Here is a 20,280-nt window from a genome sequence, read left to right on the forward strand (position 1 = left end):
CTTTTTCAGTGTGGTGCTGAAGTGTCACCTGTTGCACAGCAGCACTTGGGTCCCAATCCAGGTGGTTCGTCAGTTGGTGGGTGCGGCAACGCACTGTAAATCACCACATGCTCCCAACCTGTAGGAAACCCACATGCACAGGAAGAATAAGCAAACTCCAAACAGGTTGTGAACCCCAGTCTCCTTACTGCAAGGTAGCAGCACTGCCAGATGTAAACCATTTAGGAAATTACAATTTTTTAATAATTATAATTCTTTACATTTACATAGTGCTTTACTCACTACTCAAAATGCCTTGCGATCTTCACACAGGGAGATTACAAAACTGTTAGCACCTAGAAAATTATATTTTAAACCTGTTTCCTTATCAAATTGAATATTGATACTATTAATCTAAATTTGAAAACTGAACCAAGCATTATAAATCGTAAAACCAGGACAAATGGGTAGCAAAACACTTCCTTATCTGTCCTCCTTATTTCCTGCACAAGATAAGAACTGCTAAATTCAGTATTTGTGCACTGGCATCTATTATATATAACACAGGCATAGAAGCAACAGTGAGGTTATGCTCGGGCAGTGGGCAAACAAAGTAGAGAGAAAGAAAGCTTGAGACTGAAATACTGGAATGTGTAGTATGGGCACATTATGAAAAGCAGTGACAGAACTGTTAGATTCAGGACACAGTATTGTGAGTACAGTAGGCAATGTTGATCATCATACAGTATATAGCAGTTGTCGATGTCAGTGAGCACTTGCTGCTTTAATAATTATAACCATTGATGGTTTGGTTTGGAGCTGCATGGGCTGCTTTCTCCACTTACAGGTAGGCTGGTGGTGCACAGAGAACAATGTTGATCTCCCTTTCACGTCTAATGGAGGTCAAGAGTTTTTACAACATTGCCTCTAAAAACAAAGCATGTGTGTCCTTACAGCTTTCTCCCTTTCTTTGTTCTTAGTCTAGTTGTGATATTGGCACTCTTCTCTGAATGTAAGTGTCCAGGATCCTTTGAGTGCTTTCCATGTTAAGTACTTTAATTTTCCTTAAGAGGGTAAAGTAAACTTGCACTTAATTTGACTGCATTCAAAACTTTGGCATTGTTCTTACTTAATAAAAAGGTACCGGTGTTGGATTTTGGAACTATACATTACATGACTCCATTTATTTTATGGGTAGGTTTGGTTTATTGTTTTGTTAAATGTTTCCACAACTTTTATGTACAGTATTTACTTTTTATGCAATTGTGTTTGTTCATTCCTATATTTAACAGGCACATTTCTCATCTGGGGATTGTGCATTTTTTCCATCCTTTGAATTAGTTTTTGATAAATAGTAGTAACAGCAGCACCCTTTTACAAGGGACACTCACAACTTAGCACACATGTGCTTTAAACTAGAAACTAGTATATTCTGCATTGTAAAAATACCTAGCTTAATAAAATTTACCCCAAACAACCATTAAAATTCCTTTTTACTTAATTCCTTTTCTAACAAGCTGAAAGGAGGCTGAAGGGCTTAAAAATAAACACACTGATAGAATCTACATGAGAGTCAGGAGCAGTCCCTTCGTGTTTGCTGTACTGCTGTATGCTGGCATGGAGTGGGTCAGCAAGTAAACACGAGAGAAAAAGAAATACAAGGGAACAGATGCCATACAACATTTGAAACCCCACCTCCCAACATTTAAACATCAACCAGCTATATAATAATCAAACATAAATTAAATAGCACTGCCTTCCACTGTTCAGCATAATACACAAAAACAAGCTGAAAGTTATATCTGCACATTCTGAATTGTTCTAATTTGACATTAAGTTTGGAATTCAGCATAAGCATTTACACATTCCTAATTTTTTATACTGAACATTTACCAAATATCTTGGATTTTACCAGTCCCAGTGGGGGGAACAGGTCACAGTTAATCACTTACTCCTAATTTGCGACTTCTCATCCGCACGTAGCCTTGTTTGACGATGTCATTGAAATTGGACGCCATCTCCAGGTGACTCTCTGTTTCACACTCCAGTTTGGTGTAGTTTGTGTGACTGCCGCTTCTGCCTTCCTGTTCTTCTCCTCTACTGTTCTCTGTATGCTTCACCACAGAGATTGTCGGTCTTCTCAGTCACACTTCATGGCTGTTCTGTTTCACTCCTTTCTGCACTCTGGTGGGAGGAGGAACAGGAAACAATCATAAGATCAAACAATTTCAGTCCAGTGATCTAGAAAAATACTTTTAGAAAGTGCTCTCTAACATTAAAAGTCCCGAAAACACAAAAATGAATACCATAAACACTAATGTGCTAATGTATTACAAATCAGAACACTAAAGATGCCCTTAATAAAAGCTATAACGAGTGTCACTAAGCAAATCAGATCAATGCATGCAACATACAGTAGGAAGAAACTGTCATGAATAAAATGTGATTTGACAATCATCCAAATACTAAAAAAAAAGTAAAGATAATCTGATTAAACAGAACACAAAATGGTTCTTTCCATGTCTTTATTGAATTTATTTGAAAAGAAATTCACCTTAAAACACTGGACTAATCAGTTGTTTTTTTTAGTAATTGGAGTCAAATGCTCTAACCAAAGTAATGACAAGTAGGTAGACTGCCATTATAACTATTCAGTGGTGGTTAGAATACAAAATAGATTCCAGTTTGCTTTATGTAGTGGATATTTACATTTCTGATCATTTTAGTTTTCTTAGAGTACCGCTGTACCACAAGTCTGGTGATAAAAGTGATTGTTTCACTGGAACGTATTGAGTTTTTTCTCACCTCAAGTACTCAGCATGATAGCTATGTCCAACTGGATGGTTTATCTAAATAGAATAATATTTTAACAATGATTGCATTGAGTTAATTAGTGCTATCATGACAAATATGCTATGAGACTTTTCAGGCAAAGAAGAAAGAAGTTCTAAAGCTGTTAAACTCTCTAATCATGACACATCAAGAGTGATGATATGCATGTTGGTTAGCACATGCAAGTGAGAAACACACTGTACTTTGGAAATGTGAAATGAATGACTCTTATAAACCTATAAATTATTTAAAAAAAGAAAAAACAGAACCTCAGAAAATGAGTTGCTGATGCCTAAAAGGATGGAAAGCTGGTTACAATACCATTTGCCATTTCTGAAAACTATGGCCAAACACAATGAAGGAAAATTAATTTCTATCCTAGTAGTGAATAATGTAAATGTCATTTCAAGAGAAAATTAACTTAAAGCTAAGTTAAAAGGTCTACAGGCTTCTCCTACAACAGCAAGCATCAATGTCAATGATGAGAAAAACAGTAACTAAAGATGAACTGTCCCAACATTACTAAAAACAGGTGGCGCAGTGATAGTGCTGCTGCTTTGCAGTAAGGAAACTGTGGAAGATTGTGGGTTCGCTTCCCGGTTCCTCCCTGTGTGGATAGCGCTTTGAGTACTGAGAAAAGCGCTATATAAATGTAATGAATTATTATTATTAAAAACAAAGCACTGCATTCCATCTCAAACTCTTATTACCCCTGTGAAGCATGACAGTTAAAGTAAAATGCAACTCATCTACTTTGTTGTCTTAGAACCATGATTGCTTAATATAATTGAAGTGAGAGATGATTCTGGATTGTAAAAGTAATTGTAAAGGCCAGCATGGGTCAAGAAGAACCCCACAATCTTAAACATGCAAGTAAACATACAAGAGAATGGCTGAAGCAGGAATATTTTAAAATTCTTTAGAACGGCTATGTTGAAGTCTTAATCCTGATCCAAAATAAATGTTGTGGCTTAATCATTCAAAACATAACTAAAAATTATGACTTTAAAGTACAGTAGCTCTGTAAAGTGGAATAGGTCTACTAAACCCAAGTCTATATATGTGGCTAACAAATAAGTAAATGTTTAGATGAAGTTGTTTACACTCATGAGGTGTCATTAATTGATAAATCTAAAGGTCCACATATTTAATACAGATGTAAATCAGAATCAGAATATCTTTATTGTCATTGTAACAAATACAACGAAATTAGGTGCAGTCCCTGCAGTGTCAAAATATAAATAAAATATAATTAAAAAAAGGATAAGAAGGATGAGAAGAAATAAGGTAGAACACAAACATTCAACATAAGACCTTAATTGCACATGAACACTATTACACAAGATGTCATCTATTGCACTGCTGCATTGGAGGTGATTAGGTGGCATTCAGTGCCCTAATAGCAACAAGGTAGAAACTGTTATTCAGTCTATTAGTCTTTGTTTTGATGCTCCTATATCTTTTGCCTGATGGCAACAGTTGGAACATGTTATGAGCGGGGTGTGAGGAGTCTTTTAAGATGTTTTCTACTTTCGTGAGGCAGCGAGAGCTGTGCAGTTCATCCAGAGAGGGTAAAGAACAGCTGATGATCTGCTGGGCAGTCTTTACAATCCGCTGAAGTGTTTTCCTATGCACTGTTGTGCAGCTGGAAAACCACACACAGAGGCGGTAGCACAGGATAGTCTCGATAGAGCAGCGATAGAAGGACCCCAGCAGTTTTTTGGGGGTGTTATTTTTCATGAGGACTCTCAGGAAATAAAGTCTCTGCTGAGCCTTCTTCGCCAGCTCAGCTGTGTTCACACCCCAGGAAAGGTCTTCCATGATGTGGACTCCCAGGAAGCAGAAGTCTGACACCCTTTCCACACAGTCCCCTCCAATATAGAGTGGCTTGATGTCCATTTTCTTTTTCTGTAGTCCACAACGAGCTCCTTGGTCTTACTTGTGTTCAGGAGCAGGTTGCTGTCAGTGCACCACGCTGTCAGCCGCTCCACTTCGTCCCTGTAGGTGGACTCATCCTCCCCCCCCCCCAGAGGTGTCATCTGCAAATTTAACGATGGTGTTGCTGTGGTGGGCGGGCGCGCAATCATGTGTGAACAGCGTGGAGAGCAGGGGGTTCAGCACACACCCTTGAGGAGAGCCATTGCTGATGCTGATGGCCAAGGAGATGTGAGGGCCCACCCTAACCTTTTGTGTGCGGTCTGTCAGGAAGTCTTTAATCCATATACAGGTGGAATACGGGAGTCCCAGGGCTAGCAGCTTGCCCACCAATCTGTGAGGGAGGATGGTGTTAAAAGCAGAGCTAAAATCAATAAAGAGGAGGGTAGCACTGTTTTGAGAGTTAAAGCAGTTGTAAATTAAATTAAAATTGTAAATTATTATGACAAGATAATGAATATTAAATCAAAAACTATTTCATATCAGAATATTACAGAAATACACATAGTGCTAATTATTCACAAACGTTTGTCACTTTTAATAAATAGTAGTTCCTGTAGTGTCCCACTTCAACAGCCATGGACACTGTGAGAGGGACATTAAAGTCACACTGCTTAAGGGCAACTTCAGAACACAGCAAGAGAGAAAAGAATAGTAAGTCAAACTCATGCTAAAATTTAATACATTACAACATGGTTTGAATAGAGACCAGAGTTTTACGGCCAGGTATGAGGATTGTTTGCATCTCTCAGACTGGCACAAACAACCTGACTACAGATCCACATTGTATGGAAAAACTCATCAGAAACTTCAAAAGACTTTGCTGGACAGTTATCTTATCCAAAGATCTTGACCATACATTGTTCTTCTCTCTTGTTAAATGAATCTTAGCCTGAAGAGGTCTATTAATTTTTTACATTTAAGATGTCTCACTTAAAAATTTACCAATGTTGTTACTTGTCCTAGTGTGTATATAAACACAGGGAACTTCAGTTTTTGTATTACATCTTACCTGAAGAAGGGGCCTGAGTTGCCTCGAAAGCTTACATATATATATATATAAATGTAATGAATTATTATTATTATTGTAATCTTTTTAGTTACTGTAGCCAATAAAAGGTGTCATTTTGCTTGACTTCCTACTTTTAGTCAACAAATTATTCAGAAGAACTGTGTCAAGAAAGGTTACTGGGCTCCTTTAAACCAACAGCAATATGCCTTTGTAATGCCAGGCTGTGACTGTGACTGCTCTTTTTATCTTCAGCCAAGTCTGAGGTTCACTTTCTTTTTAATAATTCTTGAGTGTCTTGGGGGTAGTTATGTTTTTAGATTGTTATATATGTATTTATTTAGCTTTTATAAAAGCTAACTGTTCTTCTATGTGCTCTGTGTGTGTGAATCACTATGTGCTTCTTAAACGGACTTTCTCTTCCTCCGACTGGACACAGAATCCATTACATTTGTGACATTACAGCTCTCGGAATAATTAAAATACTGACATATATACTTGATATCATTTTCATGATGATAGGAGTTAAAGCATGTTATTAAACATGGGAACACGGTGGCGCAGTGATAGTGACGAGCTTGCGCCCTGTCCAGAGATTTTTCCTGCCTCTTTTTCCAAGTAACCAATCGCCACACAATCAGCTCTGTAATACTGTAGATGTTAAGCCATCTGTAAGCTTAGAATGCCGATTCTTCAAAACTTTTAAGGAACACTGAAATATCTTCGTAGTACATGTATAATTATTCTATCCATCTATCCTTCCAGTGTCGCGCCAGTCCCAGCAAGAATACAGTGCGAGGCAAGAACAATCCCTGAACTAGCTAGCACTGTGACACTGTGTCTTCACATGTTTAATTATTAACAATATAGATTATTTATCTGTATAATGTAATAAATATATTTTGCTGCATTTCATCTTAAAAATGATACCGACATCATATGTAAATACGCGCTTTATAAAGTGGTGCAGGTTGTGCAATATTATAACTATCGCAAGTTTGCAGTGAGGTAATTGTACTAATAAGTACAAACAGTTCTACAAGGAGCACTTGATGGACTGATTGAGTGTGTTTATAGTTCTTGGGATGAAACTGTTTCTGAACTGCGATGTCCCTACAGGAAAGGCTCTGAAGCATTTGCCGTATGAGAGAAGTTCAATAGACAGCATGGCTGAAGCAGCGTGTGCTTGATGCTATATACAGTGGAACCTCGAGATACGATCACCTCTGTATACGAGAAATTCAAAATACGAGGAAAGTATGAGCGAAAAATTCAGATCTAATTGCGAGCATTGGCTCGCGTAACGAGCCACGAGCCAGGCTGTGGGTATAGCTCGCGGCTTAGCGAGGGGGCGTGGTAGCAGTTGCGAGCCGCGATCTGCGGTGTCTGCGTTTCTCACTTAAGTGCACAGGTGGGAAACTGCCCACATCCATGATTGTTCCTGTGACTGATGGGCTGCAGCTGCCATGTCCTCCCCGCATATATAGAGAAGCGCGAGCCGGTTAAGGGGGAGAAGAAGTAAAAGAAAAGAGAGAGAGAGAGAGAGAGAGAGAGAGAGAGAGAGAGCGCACGCGCAGGCAGGCAGTCGGTGCGGGAGAGCGAGCGAGCGAGCGAGTGCAGGCTCGCGTGTAGCTGAACAGTGAGCTGAACAGGCGAGCCAAACAGCTGAAGCAGGACGGTGTAGAGATGGTCAGCTGCATTAAGTGTGTCTCGCCTGTTGCAGAGCCCGCAGGTGAGACGCTAACAGAGAAGAAGCACTGGGGATTGTCATCTGTTTTTTAAAGACTGCATCCTTTTGATGTTTTAACCTCGTGTTAAAGGATTGTTATTCTTGTGTATTTTAAACCTCCACTTCACAACTGTTTTAAGGATTATTTATTTAAAGATTTATTGAATGCTCTACTGCACTTTGGACACCTGTTTTGATTCTTTTAATAATCAGTTATATTATTTACCAGTGTTATTTATTAAAGGTAGACTACAGTATATATAATTTATCAGTGTTATTTGTTAGGAAAATTGATTTTTATGTTAATATATTTGAGGTGCGGAACGGATTAACTGGATTTCCATTTTTTTCAGTGGGAAAGTTTGTTCTAGATACGAGAAATTCGCTGTACAAGCTCAGTGCTGGAACGAATTAAACTCGTATCTAGAGGTTCCACTGTACCAATAATTCCCTTTCTAATCAGCTGCTGTAGAGCTGAGATTCCACACTCAGATACAGTGATATAAATACTCTGAATGGTGCAGTGAGAGTAATATGGAAAAAGATGATCTGCTGTGGCAACCTCTAATGGGACAAGCTGAAAGAAGTAGAAGAAGGTGCAGTGAGAAGAACAACGCTAAAGCAGTTATGGTATTTGGAATAGTTTGGCCATTCCGTGGACCATTATGTTGTTACAGGTTAATTACAATCAGATGCCTTAAACTAATACAGTAATCCCTCGCTATATCGTGCTTCGCCTTTCGCGGCTTCACTCCATCGCGGATTTTATATGTAAGCATATTTAAATATATATCGCGGATTTTTTGCTGGTTCGCGGATTCTGCGGACAATGGGTCTTTTCATTTCTGGTACATGCTTCCTCAGTTGGTTTGCCCAGTTGATTTCATACAAGGGACGCTATTGGCAGATGGCTGAGAAGCTACCCAACTTACTTTTCTCCCTCTCTCTCTTGCGCTGACTTTCTCTGATCCTGACGTAGGGGGATTGAGCAGGGGGGCTGTTCGCAAACCTAGACGATACGGACGCTCGTCTAAAAATGCTGAAAGATTATCTTCACGTTGCTACCTTCTGTGCAAGCTGCTTCCTGAAGCGACATGCTGCACGGTGCTTCGCATACTTAAAATCTCGAAGGGCACGTATTGATTTGTGCTTGTTTGTTTTTCTCTGTCTTTCTCTCTCTCTCTCTCTCTGCTCCTGACGGAGGGGGTGTGAGCTGCCGCCTTCAACAGCTTTGTGCTGCGGTGCTTCGCATACTTAAAAGCCAAACAGCCCTATTGATTTGTTTGCTTTTCTCTATCTCTCTGACATCTGCTCCTGACGCGCACTCCTTTGAAGAGGAAGATATGTTTGCATTCTTTTAATTGTGAGACAGAACTGTCATCTCTGTCTTGTCATGGAGCACAGTTTAAACTTTTGAAAAAGAGACAAATGTTTGTTTGCAGTGTTTGAATAACGTTCCTGTCTCTCTACAACCTCCTGTGTTTCTGCGCAAATCTGTGACCCAAGCATGACAATATAAAAATAACCATATAAACATATGGTTTCTACTTCGCGGATTTTCTTATTTCGCGGGTGGCTCTGGAACGCAACCCCCGCGATGGAGGAGGGATTACTGTAAACAATATGCAGTTAATTTCAGTGTATTTATAAAGCCGTGTCAGGGATGTGCATCTAAAAAAGAAAGGGTAACTACACTTGAACAAAAGCACTGCTTTGACGCTGGGTGCCGCCAGTTTGCAAAACTGAGCGGAGAACTTGTGTACGCCAGGGTTTGAGCTAGTGTGAAAATGTGCGTGGCTTTACGCCAAGTTTAGGTTTTATACATCACAATTTGAGCATGGACACGGGCTTACACAACATTTTTGTGCCTACGCACCGTTTATACATGAGGCCCCAGGCCTGTGGGCTTAAAAGCCAAATGAATCAGTTTTACTTGTAAACCTGTTAAACATGTTAGCGTTGTATCTTTTTAACGTTCTGTTTTATTAAAATTTTGGCTTGTAAGCAAGATAAGCATTTTATTTGTATATATAGATATATGTATTTTAAGGAGATTTTATTTATTTTAGCATTTCTTATGGTCACTGAACAATAATAATCCTACAGAATTTCATTTATTTAATAAAAAAAATCAAAAATGTTAAGAATAATACCTTAACATAGAAAACAGGGCTTCTAAGCAGCTATTCATGCAGAAAAAATTCTGCTTGAAATTAATAATCTTTATCAGGTTTAAAAAACATGATTGAAGCATCCAAAATGTTTGTTATTATTAAGTTTCACTGCTGCTTTGCTTTTTATTAAACAGTCTTACTTTTTTTTTCTGTTTTCATTATTGTGCTCAGTTTGTGAAGAAAGTATTTTTAGGCTCTACCAAGCGAAACACCAAGCAAATTCTTGGCTTCAAGAGATTAATAGCAAAAGGTGAAGCTCGGACATGGACAGATTGGTTTATTATACCAAAACAGCCTGGCATTTGAGAACCCCCACGTCCTGGACTTCAGAGATGCAGGATCACCATTACCTGTGACCTGCTCATTTCTGATTTTTTTTTTTGCTGTTTCTTTGTTTTGTTTTTTTTTTGTTTTTTTTAATTGTGGCCCTCCCTTACCACCTGGACACTGACATCAAATCAGCATCATAACCACTACATTAACATTTACCCTGCTAATATTCAATGGGAATCTTATGGCAGAAAATTATTCAACCTTATACTAAATGATTATTTAATACAAGCTACAGATTATTATTTGTTTTATGATTGGTTTTTGCAGTTATTTTGTCACTGTCACTGTTGTGACTCTGCAACGGTACTTTAAGTGGAATTATCTTTACATAGTGTCATAGTGTCTTTCCAACACTGAACTTGGTCCAACCACGGAGAAAGGAAATGCAAAAGAGTTTATGCAACATGTACATTTTAATAACATTCATTTTTCTAGTTCATTTTACACAGAAAAGCACCTTCCTAACAACATAAAATTCTATTTAAAACACCCTGCAAGACTCTTAAAAAAGTAAATATAAACAGATCACTACAATATGGTGTAATGGTCATTCAAGGAATATAAATTAATATGAATCAGCTAAAGAAAATTATTGGAACATCAAAGTGTATGTGGAGGATTTAACTTGAAATAGTATACTCCTACGCAAGTTATTCTTGAACTCAAACATTCTGGAATGCATCCATTACATTTAACACATACAGAAATTATGAGGTTCAGGCAAATAAATTGAGCACAATATTGTCAACATAAAGGAAGTTATGTTCAAAACCATCATTTAGAATTCTCAGAATCTCTCATTAATTAAATTGTAAAAGGAAAACAAACTGACGATGAAGGGGAACTTTTCTGGGTGCTTCTATTTAAAACAAACAAATCAGAGTTTACACTCTGTTTAACATGGCTCAAGTTTTCAGGGTTACAAGGGAAAGTGGACTGAGGGTGGAGGAGATGGAGCAGACTCATTAAGGCAGCCAATCCCTAGCAAAAGGAAAGAAGAAAGGGGAAGATCCTGATCTTCAGAACTTCAGAAAATTTTGAATTTGAGTAAGTATATAAATTAAAAGCTGCAACAAGGCTGCTGTTCTTGATACTACAGAAGGATAATTATGATGGCTTCAATAAACAACAGCCATCACTTTTTATTTGCAACTGAAAACACTGCTATCCTGAAAATGTTATTAACCATCCATCCATCCATTTTCCAACCCGCTGAATCCGAACACAGGGTCACGGGGGTCTGCTGGAGCCAATCCCAGCCAACACAGGGCACAAGGCAGGGAACCAATCCTGGGCAGGGTGCCAACCCACCGCAGGACACACACAAACACACCCACACACCAAGCACACACCAATTTAGAATCGCCAATCCACCGAACCTGCATGTCTTTGGACTGTGGGAGGAAACCCACACAGACACGGGGAGAACATGCAAACTCCACGCAGGGTGGACCCGGGAAGCGAACCCAGGTCCCCAGGTCTCCCAACTGCGAGGCAGCAGCGCTACCCACTGCGCCACCGTGCCGCCAAAATGTTATTATGTGTATATTATATACTGTGAACATTAAATACATGTAGCACAAAACCTGATCTCAAACTTAAATGTGTTTCTCAAAACTACAGAAGACAAACTATCTTGATTATTAAACCAGGTAAGCAGCAGAGCACACTAGTTCTGCTGGCATTTATAGCCAGCTAGAAAATAAACTTTGCAACTACTTTTCTTTTATTAGTAATTGCTTTATGTGGACAACAAAAGACTCATTTATGAAACATTTAAATAAAAACTAATTATATTTTTTTTAATTAAAATAAAAAACAGCACGCTTGTACTACGTGTTATTGATGACATTCAAGCAGATTTACAAAGAACCAGTTGTTTAACAAAAAACACAAAACAAGACACACACTAGACACAGAGGAATTGATTCATTTACGAAGGTGTGCTCCAAAGTAGAAAATGAGAGTTCTGCAGATTGTGGACCACAAAGCTGATAATGCCATAATGCGTTTCTAGAGGAATTAATCTTTTTTCACTGGTTTTTGTTCCATTAGAAGATGCATAAATATATTATGTTTCTTTGAAAGATTGCAATTGGCTTTGATTGCTATTCAAAGACAATTGGAAACATAATTACAAGAACCAGAAGACATTAATTTTAGTGCTCAGGGCAATATACAGAAATGCTCAATAAAATGTTATGACTTAACTAAACTGCTACCACTGCTATATCTTTCTGTTAAGTGTTCCAGTAACTAACTATGTTAAAGGCCCAGAGTCAATCTTAAGCAAAAAATCCACTCCACATGAGCTCATCACTTCAGGAAACCAAGAACTTTGATAGCATCTGAATGATTCAGAACATGTGTAACAACAACAAACAAGATTTGTTAAATCATACTTAGCACTAATTTGCCTTGTCTCATTGCCACACAGAAACAAATAAAGAATACTAATGACAAGCTCTTGACGACAAGCTCTTTCTTTTAATTAAACATATTTAAATGCATAACTTTTAAACAGAACCTTGTTAATATAACCTACTAGAAATGGAAAAATGTTATGGCAAAAACTGTCCCACTATTTAAATCTGCCATCATATCTTTGGATGAGCTGCTTTTTCGTTTCTAATTTGAAAACTAAGCATGTCCAATATTATTGGCTCTCCTGTCTAACAGTACCCAGAACTGTACTGGAGAGAGAAAAAGGTATATCTGAGCTCCTTACACTATGTCAAGCAAACAATTTGCTATTTGTCACTTATTTATCTGACAGTCTATTCCTAAACATGGATATTAACTCTTCTTTACTACAGCCAGTTCAGCTATAATTTTAAGTGGTACACAACAGTGACATCTTTACTGCCCTCTTTCATACTTACTCATTTGTAAATTGTCACAGTTTTCAACGTGGGTGCTCTTAAATTTCCAATTACTTAGAGAAATATAGGTCTTAGTTCATTCAATTAATAAGTTATTTACCATAATAATCAAGTTTAACCAATTTCTTATGGATGCATCCACAAAATCAATAGTGGTATGTGTGGTAAAGTTTAGTGTTCTGAGGCAGTGTGTAGTTGTTAAATAAAACAGTGCACTCAGGTTCAGGGGAGGGCTTAGGTGTAAACAGTAGCATAGCCAAATGGCCCTGGGTGTTGATGGGGAAACTGGCTGATCATGCATTCATACGCAGATTCAGTCAGTTCAGCCAGTTTCCTTGTTATAGCTCTGTGGATCATAATCAAGGCACCTACTCCCACAAGAGATAAACAGCTTGAATTGGATAGACAAGGTAGATGAATAAAAGGGAGAAAGAGTCCAAAGATTAAAAAGAACGGGAAAAAAATAGAGCTGGGATCGTGGCAGAGCTGGTGCAGCAAAATGGAGGTAAGCAGTTGGGATATGGCCCAACTAGAGTGTACAGACAGTACTAACGTGGTTTCCTGCTGAATGCAGAGCGATGGCAGCAAGGTCAACTGCCAGAATAATAGATAACTGCACTTGCTTGTGGATATCTCCCCTTGCTGAGGAGACCGTAAAGCAGGGGTGGGCAACTATTTTTTAATGAGAAAACCAGCTTGTTGAGGAGGGTCAAACACATTCTGTCAACTGTTACATTACAGTAAACATGTTACTCTTCTTTTTTCACCATAGTAAAATTAATATAGATCACATATTCACAGATTTTGTTTGATTATTGAACCATGGAACATATGCACACTATAGCAGGCTTTCTAACACAATCTACAATTCCCGATTGTGTAAAACAAAAACAAAAAATACATTTTAATGCATGATTCACTGATAAAGTATTTTACTGCCTCTGTAATTAAGAATTAAGTCTTTCATGAGCTTCAACTAGTGCATTGAAATCAGGTGTAATTCCTGATGTTGCCATTCACAGTAGGTCATCGCTGAAAGAAGACCTGTACCTGGATTTGTTGAATTTCATTACAGAGAATGTCTGTTCACAAATGTATGTTGATCCAAAGAGGACGAGCATTCTCTGAGCTAATCTTCTCAGGTGTGGGAAAATCTCCTTTTTGAGAAAATTGTACAATATCAGTAACTGCCCTAACTTGAAGTTCTCTGCCAGCAATTCATCCAACTGCAAGTCTTTAAGTTGAAGTTGTACCTCACTGGTGGCACTATCCACACCACATGCAAAAAGACAGGATATGGTGAACATTTCAGTTTCAACTGCTTTGAAGTCATCAAATTGTCTGGAAAACTCACCATGCAGTGCCCGGAACATGGGTGCATATCTTTTAAGCTGATTAGAAGATAGACTCCCTCCCTCTCATTGAGGGAAGGTTCGTCCTTTCTACTTATTGATAGAGAAGCAGCAGCTTCCTCATGAAGGCCTTGACTAGGCTGTACATACCATGTGTAAAAAGATTTGTATTCAGTTAATTAATAAGTGCAGTCACATCAACAGCAAAAGCTAAATCTGAGAGCCACTCAGTGCCGCTTAGTTCAGGGGTGGGTTTTCTTTTCATTTGACAAAATTCCTGAATCTCTGATTTTAGATCCCAGACCTGTTTGAGTATTTTGCCCAAGCTTAGCCACCGACAGCTGTGTGGTAGCCCAGATCTGTGTAATCATTCTCATGCTCCTCCAACACTGTAACAAACTGTGATTTAATACCCTAGCCATGATGAAATTTACAGTATTTATTATAACATCAACCGTATGATTAATTTTCAGCACTGACTTACACAGCACTTCTTGGTGAATAATACAATGTAAAAATATGAGTCTCTGGGCTGGATTAATCTCAGCCACTTTTCCTGCATCCTTTTTAAAAAGTCCAACATTTGTACCTGACAAATTTGGAGAACGACCAGTTCTCACACCAACTAACTTTTGCTTGCATGTACTGACTTCAGTAAATAAATTTTTAACAGTTGCTGTCCCTGTCACTGACTGCATTCAAGCCAGTTCCTCTGTCATTTCAAAGTCTTTCATTATTCCTTTCACAAAAATCAGCAGCTGTGCTATGTGACGAACATCACAGCTCTCATCAAAGGTCAAGGAGAAGAAGTTGAAATTTTCCACCATGCATTTCAGCTGTAGTACCAGATTCTCCAAAATTTCCTCAATCCGTCTTGTAACCGTTCATAGTAAGAGGGACAGATGTTCAAAAGCAGCCTTCCTCTCTGGGCAGAGGATTGCTGCCGACTCCAATAAGCACTCTTTAACAAATTCTCCATCAGAAAGCGGTTTGCTTCATTTGGCAGTTTTGTGAGACAGTATATAGCTGGCTGTTACTGTTCTTTACTTTGCTATGTGAAGCTTTGTAAAAAGACTGGTGTTTTTGCACTTTAGCCAACAATTCCTCTGTAGCCCTCACCTTCTCCTCTTCAGAAAAGCTTCTGTGTTTTTTTTTGCATTCTTGGTCTCAAAGCAATGGCTTGAGTTGCAGTCTTTAAATGCAGCGATGTGTTTTTTGCATACCAAACATCCTGTATTGCTTTACCGCTAACCAACCTCTGTGAAAAAATACTTAGGAGTCCAGGATTTCTTGACTGATCGGTTTGCTGCTTTCACTATTTGTTTTTTACTGTTCATTTTTGTTGTGTTTTGCACAAAATGCAAATGAAATGCAGATTAACATGTGTCATATTCCTTTATTCAATATAACATGAACAATCTCTGTATCACCCCTTTCTCTGAGGCAATCTCCGTCAGTTTCCCTCTTTTATATCCCATCCTTTCTGATGCAATCTCCCGCAATTTCCAATACATACAAATTTTGATGTGCATCTGCACAGTCACATATAGCTGTGATGCAGACTAACTAGGCCAGACAAGCCCTTGGGCTGTACGATGCCCAGGTCTTTAAAATTATTTTTAAAGGGATGCACAAAGGCTTGTTATGGTTTTTAATGGGTGGATACCGACTGTGTTTTAAACCTTGTATTTTTAAATTTATTTATTGACTTTTAACCTCCACCAATGCACTGATGTTAGAGGATTATTTATTTATTTAAGAAGACGTGTAGTGCACTGCACTTTTGTTTTACATTTTCTTAGAATAAAAAGCACAAAGCACTCATGCACCATCATTTGTTGTGATGTGTCCTCATGCTCAGTTCATCTTCGGTTTAAGTCTATCAATGTCCTGAGCTCAAAAGAAGTATGCTAGCTCCGGGCAACCCAGCCTACTCATGCTAGTAATTACAAAAAAATAGGTGATGCAAGGAGGCACTCTTCTATACTAAGAGTAGATGTTTGCAAACAAGCCAATTACAAAGCACATCATGCTGTTTGTGTTCCAATGTAAGGACGATGGATTTATTAAAAGACTGAACATCATGGTGATCAACTTTAATATTTAATCACTCATGGAATTTGCACATTCTCACCATGCCTATATGCATATTAACTTTATTGGTGAGCCTAAATTGGACCTATGTGATTGTAAGCGTGGATGTATGTGTTTGAATAGGAGTTTGAATAAGTGGGTCCTGCAGTGGACTGACACCCTCCCCACCCAGTGCTGGCTCATCTGCCTAATGCATTTGGGGAAGCTCTGGATTCTGTGACTCTGAAGTAGATTATGCAGGTTTGAAAATATTTTACTTACACCAAAATTCAAAAGTTGGACATGGTCTGCTTTAAATTAATACAAAACAATTAAAAAAAATTAGCTTTTTTAAATATAATATTGTAGTTGTTATGTTTGATGTCAACATTTTAGGATTTGAAGTTCAATCTAAAATTTTGTATTTGAAGCTAACTTTAGATCAGAAATATTTGACATTACTATAGGTATTTAGTGCCCCCTGCAGTGGTTTGGCACCTTGCCCGGGATTGGTTCCTGCCTTGTGCCCTGTGTTGGCTGGGATTGGCTCCAGCAGACCCCCGTGACCCTGTGTTCGGATTCAGCGGGTTGGAAAATGGATGGATGGATGGATTTAGTGCCCCATCAGATTGAAAGGTCCCATTCAATCTCACCTTAATTATTTTTGCTGTAACATAGAAATACAGCAGGTCAGATCCTGTGCTAAGGGACATCAAGTAGTTTGTCTGAAAGAACTGCCACTTGACAGGTCCCAAGAGCAAGGACTGCCTCAAAAGGAAATATTGTAATCTTTGTAGCCTGGTGTTTCTACCAAGACTGTTCCTTATAATTGAGGACCTATAGTGATGATGCAGCAAAAGGACTACTTAAAAGAGAACTTGAATCCACTGTGCTTGTGAAGGGATTTTTAAAAGAAAGACTATACTTACCCGGCTCGTTAGAGGAATCAATATAAAGGCCTAGACTAAAGCTAAGAATTGTAAGAGACAAACCATTTCCAGCTTACTTTCTCTATCTCTCACTCTCGCTACTTCCACAATCACCCTCTCGCCTGAGACAGCAAGACCCTCCCGATGAGGCCTCCTTCACTGGACCATGAAAAACTTCCCCAAATACTTTCTTCAGGTAACAACCAGAGAAAGTGGAAGGTTATGTAAATCTCAGGTGTAAACTGTCAAAAAAACTGGTTAAAATTACTGCCAAGCATCTAGAAAAGATGGATCTTCATGGAAAAGGAGCAAGCCATGGAACCTACGTATTTTTGACCATTCTTCCATACAAAATCTCTCCAGTTCAGTTAAATTTGATGGCTGCCGAGCATGGACAGCCTGCTTCAAATCATCCCATAGATTTTCAAAGATATTCAAGTCAGGGGACTGTGACGGCCATTCCAGAACATTGTATTTCTCCCTCTGCATGAATGCCTTTGTAGATTTCGAACTGTGTTTTGGGCCATTGTCTTGTTGGAATATCCAACCCCTGCATAACTTCAACTTTGTGACTGATGCTTGAACATTATCCTGAAGAATTTATTGATATTGGGTTGAATTCATCTGACCCTAGACTTTAACAAGGGCCCCAGTCCCTGAACTAGCCACACAGCCCCACAGCATGATGGAACCTCCACCAAATTTGACAGTAGGTAGCAGGTGTTTTTCTTGGAATGTGGCGTTCATCTTCCGCCATGCAAAGTGCTTTTTTGTTATGAACAAATAACTCAATGTTTGTCTCATCAGTCCAAAGCACTTTGTTCCAAAATGAATCTGGCTTGTCTAAATGTGCATTTGCATACAACAAGCGATTCTGTTGTTGGTGTGAGTACAGAAAGGGCTTCTTTCTCATCAACCCTGCCATACAGATAGATGTTCTTTGTGCAAATTGCGCTGAATTGTAGAACGATGTACAGATATACCATCTGCAGCAAAATGTTCTTGCAGGTCTTTGGAGGTGTTCTGTGGGTTGTTTGTAACCATTCTCACAATCCTGTGCATATGCCGCTCCTGTATTTTTCTTGGCCTGCCAGACCTGGGTTTAACAGCAACTGTGCCTGTGGCCTTCCATTTCCTGATTACATTTCTTACTGTTGAAACTGACAGTTTAAACCTCTGAGATAGCTTTTTGTAGCCTTCCCCTAAACCATAATACTGAACAATCTTTGTTTTCAGATCTTTTGAGAGTTGCTTTGAGTATCCCATGCTGTCACTCTTCAGAAGATAGTCAAAGGGAAGCACAACTTGCAATTGACCACCTTAAATACCTTTTCTCATGATTGGACACACCTGTCTATTAAGTTCAAGGCTTAACGAGCTAATCCAACCAATTTGGTGTTGCAAGTAATCAGTATTGAGCAGTTACATGCATTCAAATCAGCAAAATTACACGGGTACCCACATTTGTGCACAGCCAGTTTTTCACATTTGATTTAATTTCATAGAACTAAATACTGCGTCACTACAAATCTTTGTTCAGAAAACACCCCAGTACTCAAATGTTCCTAGGAAATGAAAAACATACCACTGTTATCTTTTTTCTTGAAAGTAGAGTAAATTATTACGCAGGCTGAGAGGGGTTCCAAAACTTTTTCATATGACTGTAAAGTACAATCCATAACTCAACCTACCATACATCTTTGTAGATCTAAAGGTCCCAAAACAGTAAGATTGATTAAATGTCTTTGGCAATTGTCTTGTAAATAACTAAGAACTTCTTATTTAAAGTTAAATATCATGTGATCTCATCTTCTCCACAGTAAATGTGCAGGAAATAGCTACTACAGAGAGTCTAAGTTATACAGGAAAGGCACACTGAGAAACACTTAAAAACAGAATCTCACAAACTCACACAGAAAGTTTTCCCTAATAATAACCTAACATCCAATTGGCCTTCCTGATTGCTTGTTGTAGACAGTTATGTATCAACTATGACTACTAGGTCCTTTTCATAAGGTTCACTCACCATAACACGTATCAGTTCAAGATAAATATTATTATATGCACTGCTTTTGTCACATGCTTTTATTACTTCATCATCGAATTACAGTATAATAGTGAAACACGACCTTCCCTGTTTGAACCCATGCTGGCTATTTGCTAATATACATGTTCTAGACATGAGCTGTTGGAAGCAATTGTTGAGGAAAAGATCCATTAATTTACTGGTGATGCACAATAAGCTTACCTGCCTATAGTTACTTGGATAAGACCAATCACCTGTTTTATACAATGGGATAACATTTGCTACCTTGTAGTCTTTGGGAATATCTCCATTGTGTGGTGATTTAAAAAAAAAAAACAAAACACCACAAACTCCTCTCACCCAATCCAATTCAGGGTTACATAACTTCACTGCGCCAGGTTCAAAGCAGTTACCTGCCTCGGACAAGGTGCAAGTAAACTGCAGGGCCCACTCATGCTCACAAAGAAAGTCAAACTGGAACTGGCAGTTAATCTTATGACTTCACCTTTAAACAGAAAAACTGTTCCTGCTTCACAGCTAGGGACACTGTGCAGCCTCATGCCAGTCAGGAGGTCTTGAGGCATTTTTCCAGCCCCCGCTAGCCTCGGTCTCCTTCTATTTTGCTCTCTCTCCTGCCCCAAGACATCATTATGCAACCTGGCATATTTCTATCAAGGTTGCAACTCTCTCTCTCTTTCTTGCACTGGTGCCCCTATCTGTTTCACAACTGGGAACAACACCTGGCAGGATATATGAGGGTATACCACACATTTAACAGTACCTGCCCACCTCTTCTGCAATATACAGGACATCTTGCTTTGCCATCTTGCTGCAAGAAACCTCTTCCCTGCCAAGCATCCCTTTACAAAATGTGTAACGGTATGTTAAACAAATAAATCTATTTTTACCATACTGTTACAAAAAAAGTTGCTACTTGAATCAATGTCAAATAATACCAAAGATACCAGACACCAAAAAGCTATTCAAAATTATTAACATGGTTAATTAAAGGTCATAAATAAAAATA

General features: G+C 38.6%; 1 protein-coding gene across 2 annotated transcripts in view; it reads right to left on the bottom strand.

Moving 5' to 3' along the window:
• dok4 (docking protein 4) overlaps positions 1-20,280 on the bottom strand; it is a 263,114-nt gene that overhangs the window by 95,968 nt on the left and 146,866 nt on the right. For both annotated transcript variants that reach the window (XM_051932134.1, XM_028809691.2), the window contains exon 3: positions 1,932-2,163. In XM_051932134.1, coding sequence (XP_051788094.1) covers positions 1,932-1,997 — 66 coding nt within the window. In that variant the 5' untranslated portion in view covers positions 1,998-2,163. The remainder of the gene's footprint in view (positions 1-1,931; positions 2,164-20,280) is intronic.

The sequence above is a fragment of the Erpetoichthys calabaricus genome, chromosome 9 (assembly GCF_900747795.2).
Source record: "Erpetoichthys calabaricus chromosome 9, fErpCal1.3, whole genome shotgun sequence".
NCBI classification, from domain to species: Eukaryota; Metazoa; Chordata; class Cladistia; order Polypteriformes; family Polypteridae; genus Erpetoichthys; species Erpetoichthys calabaricus.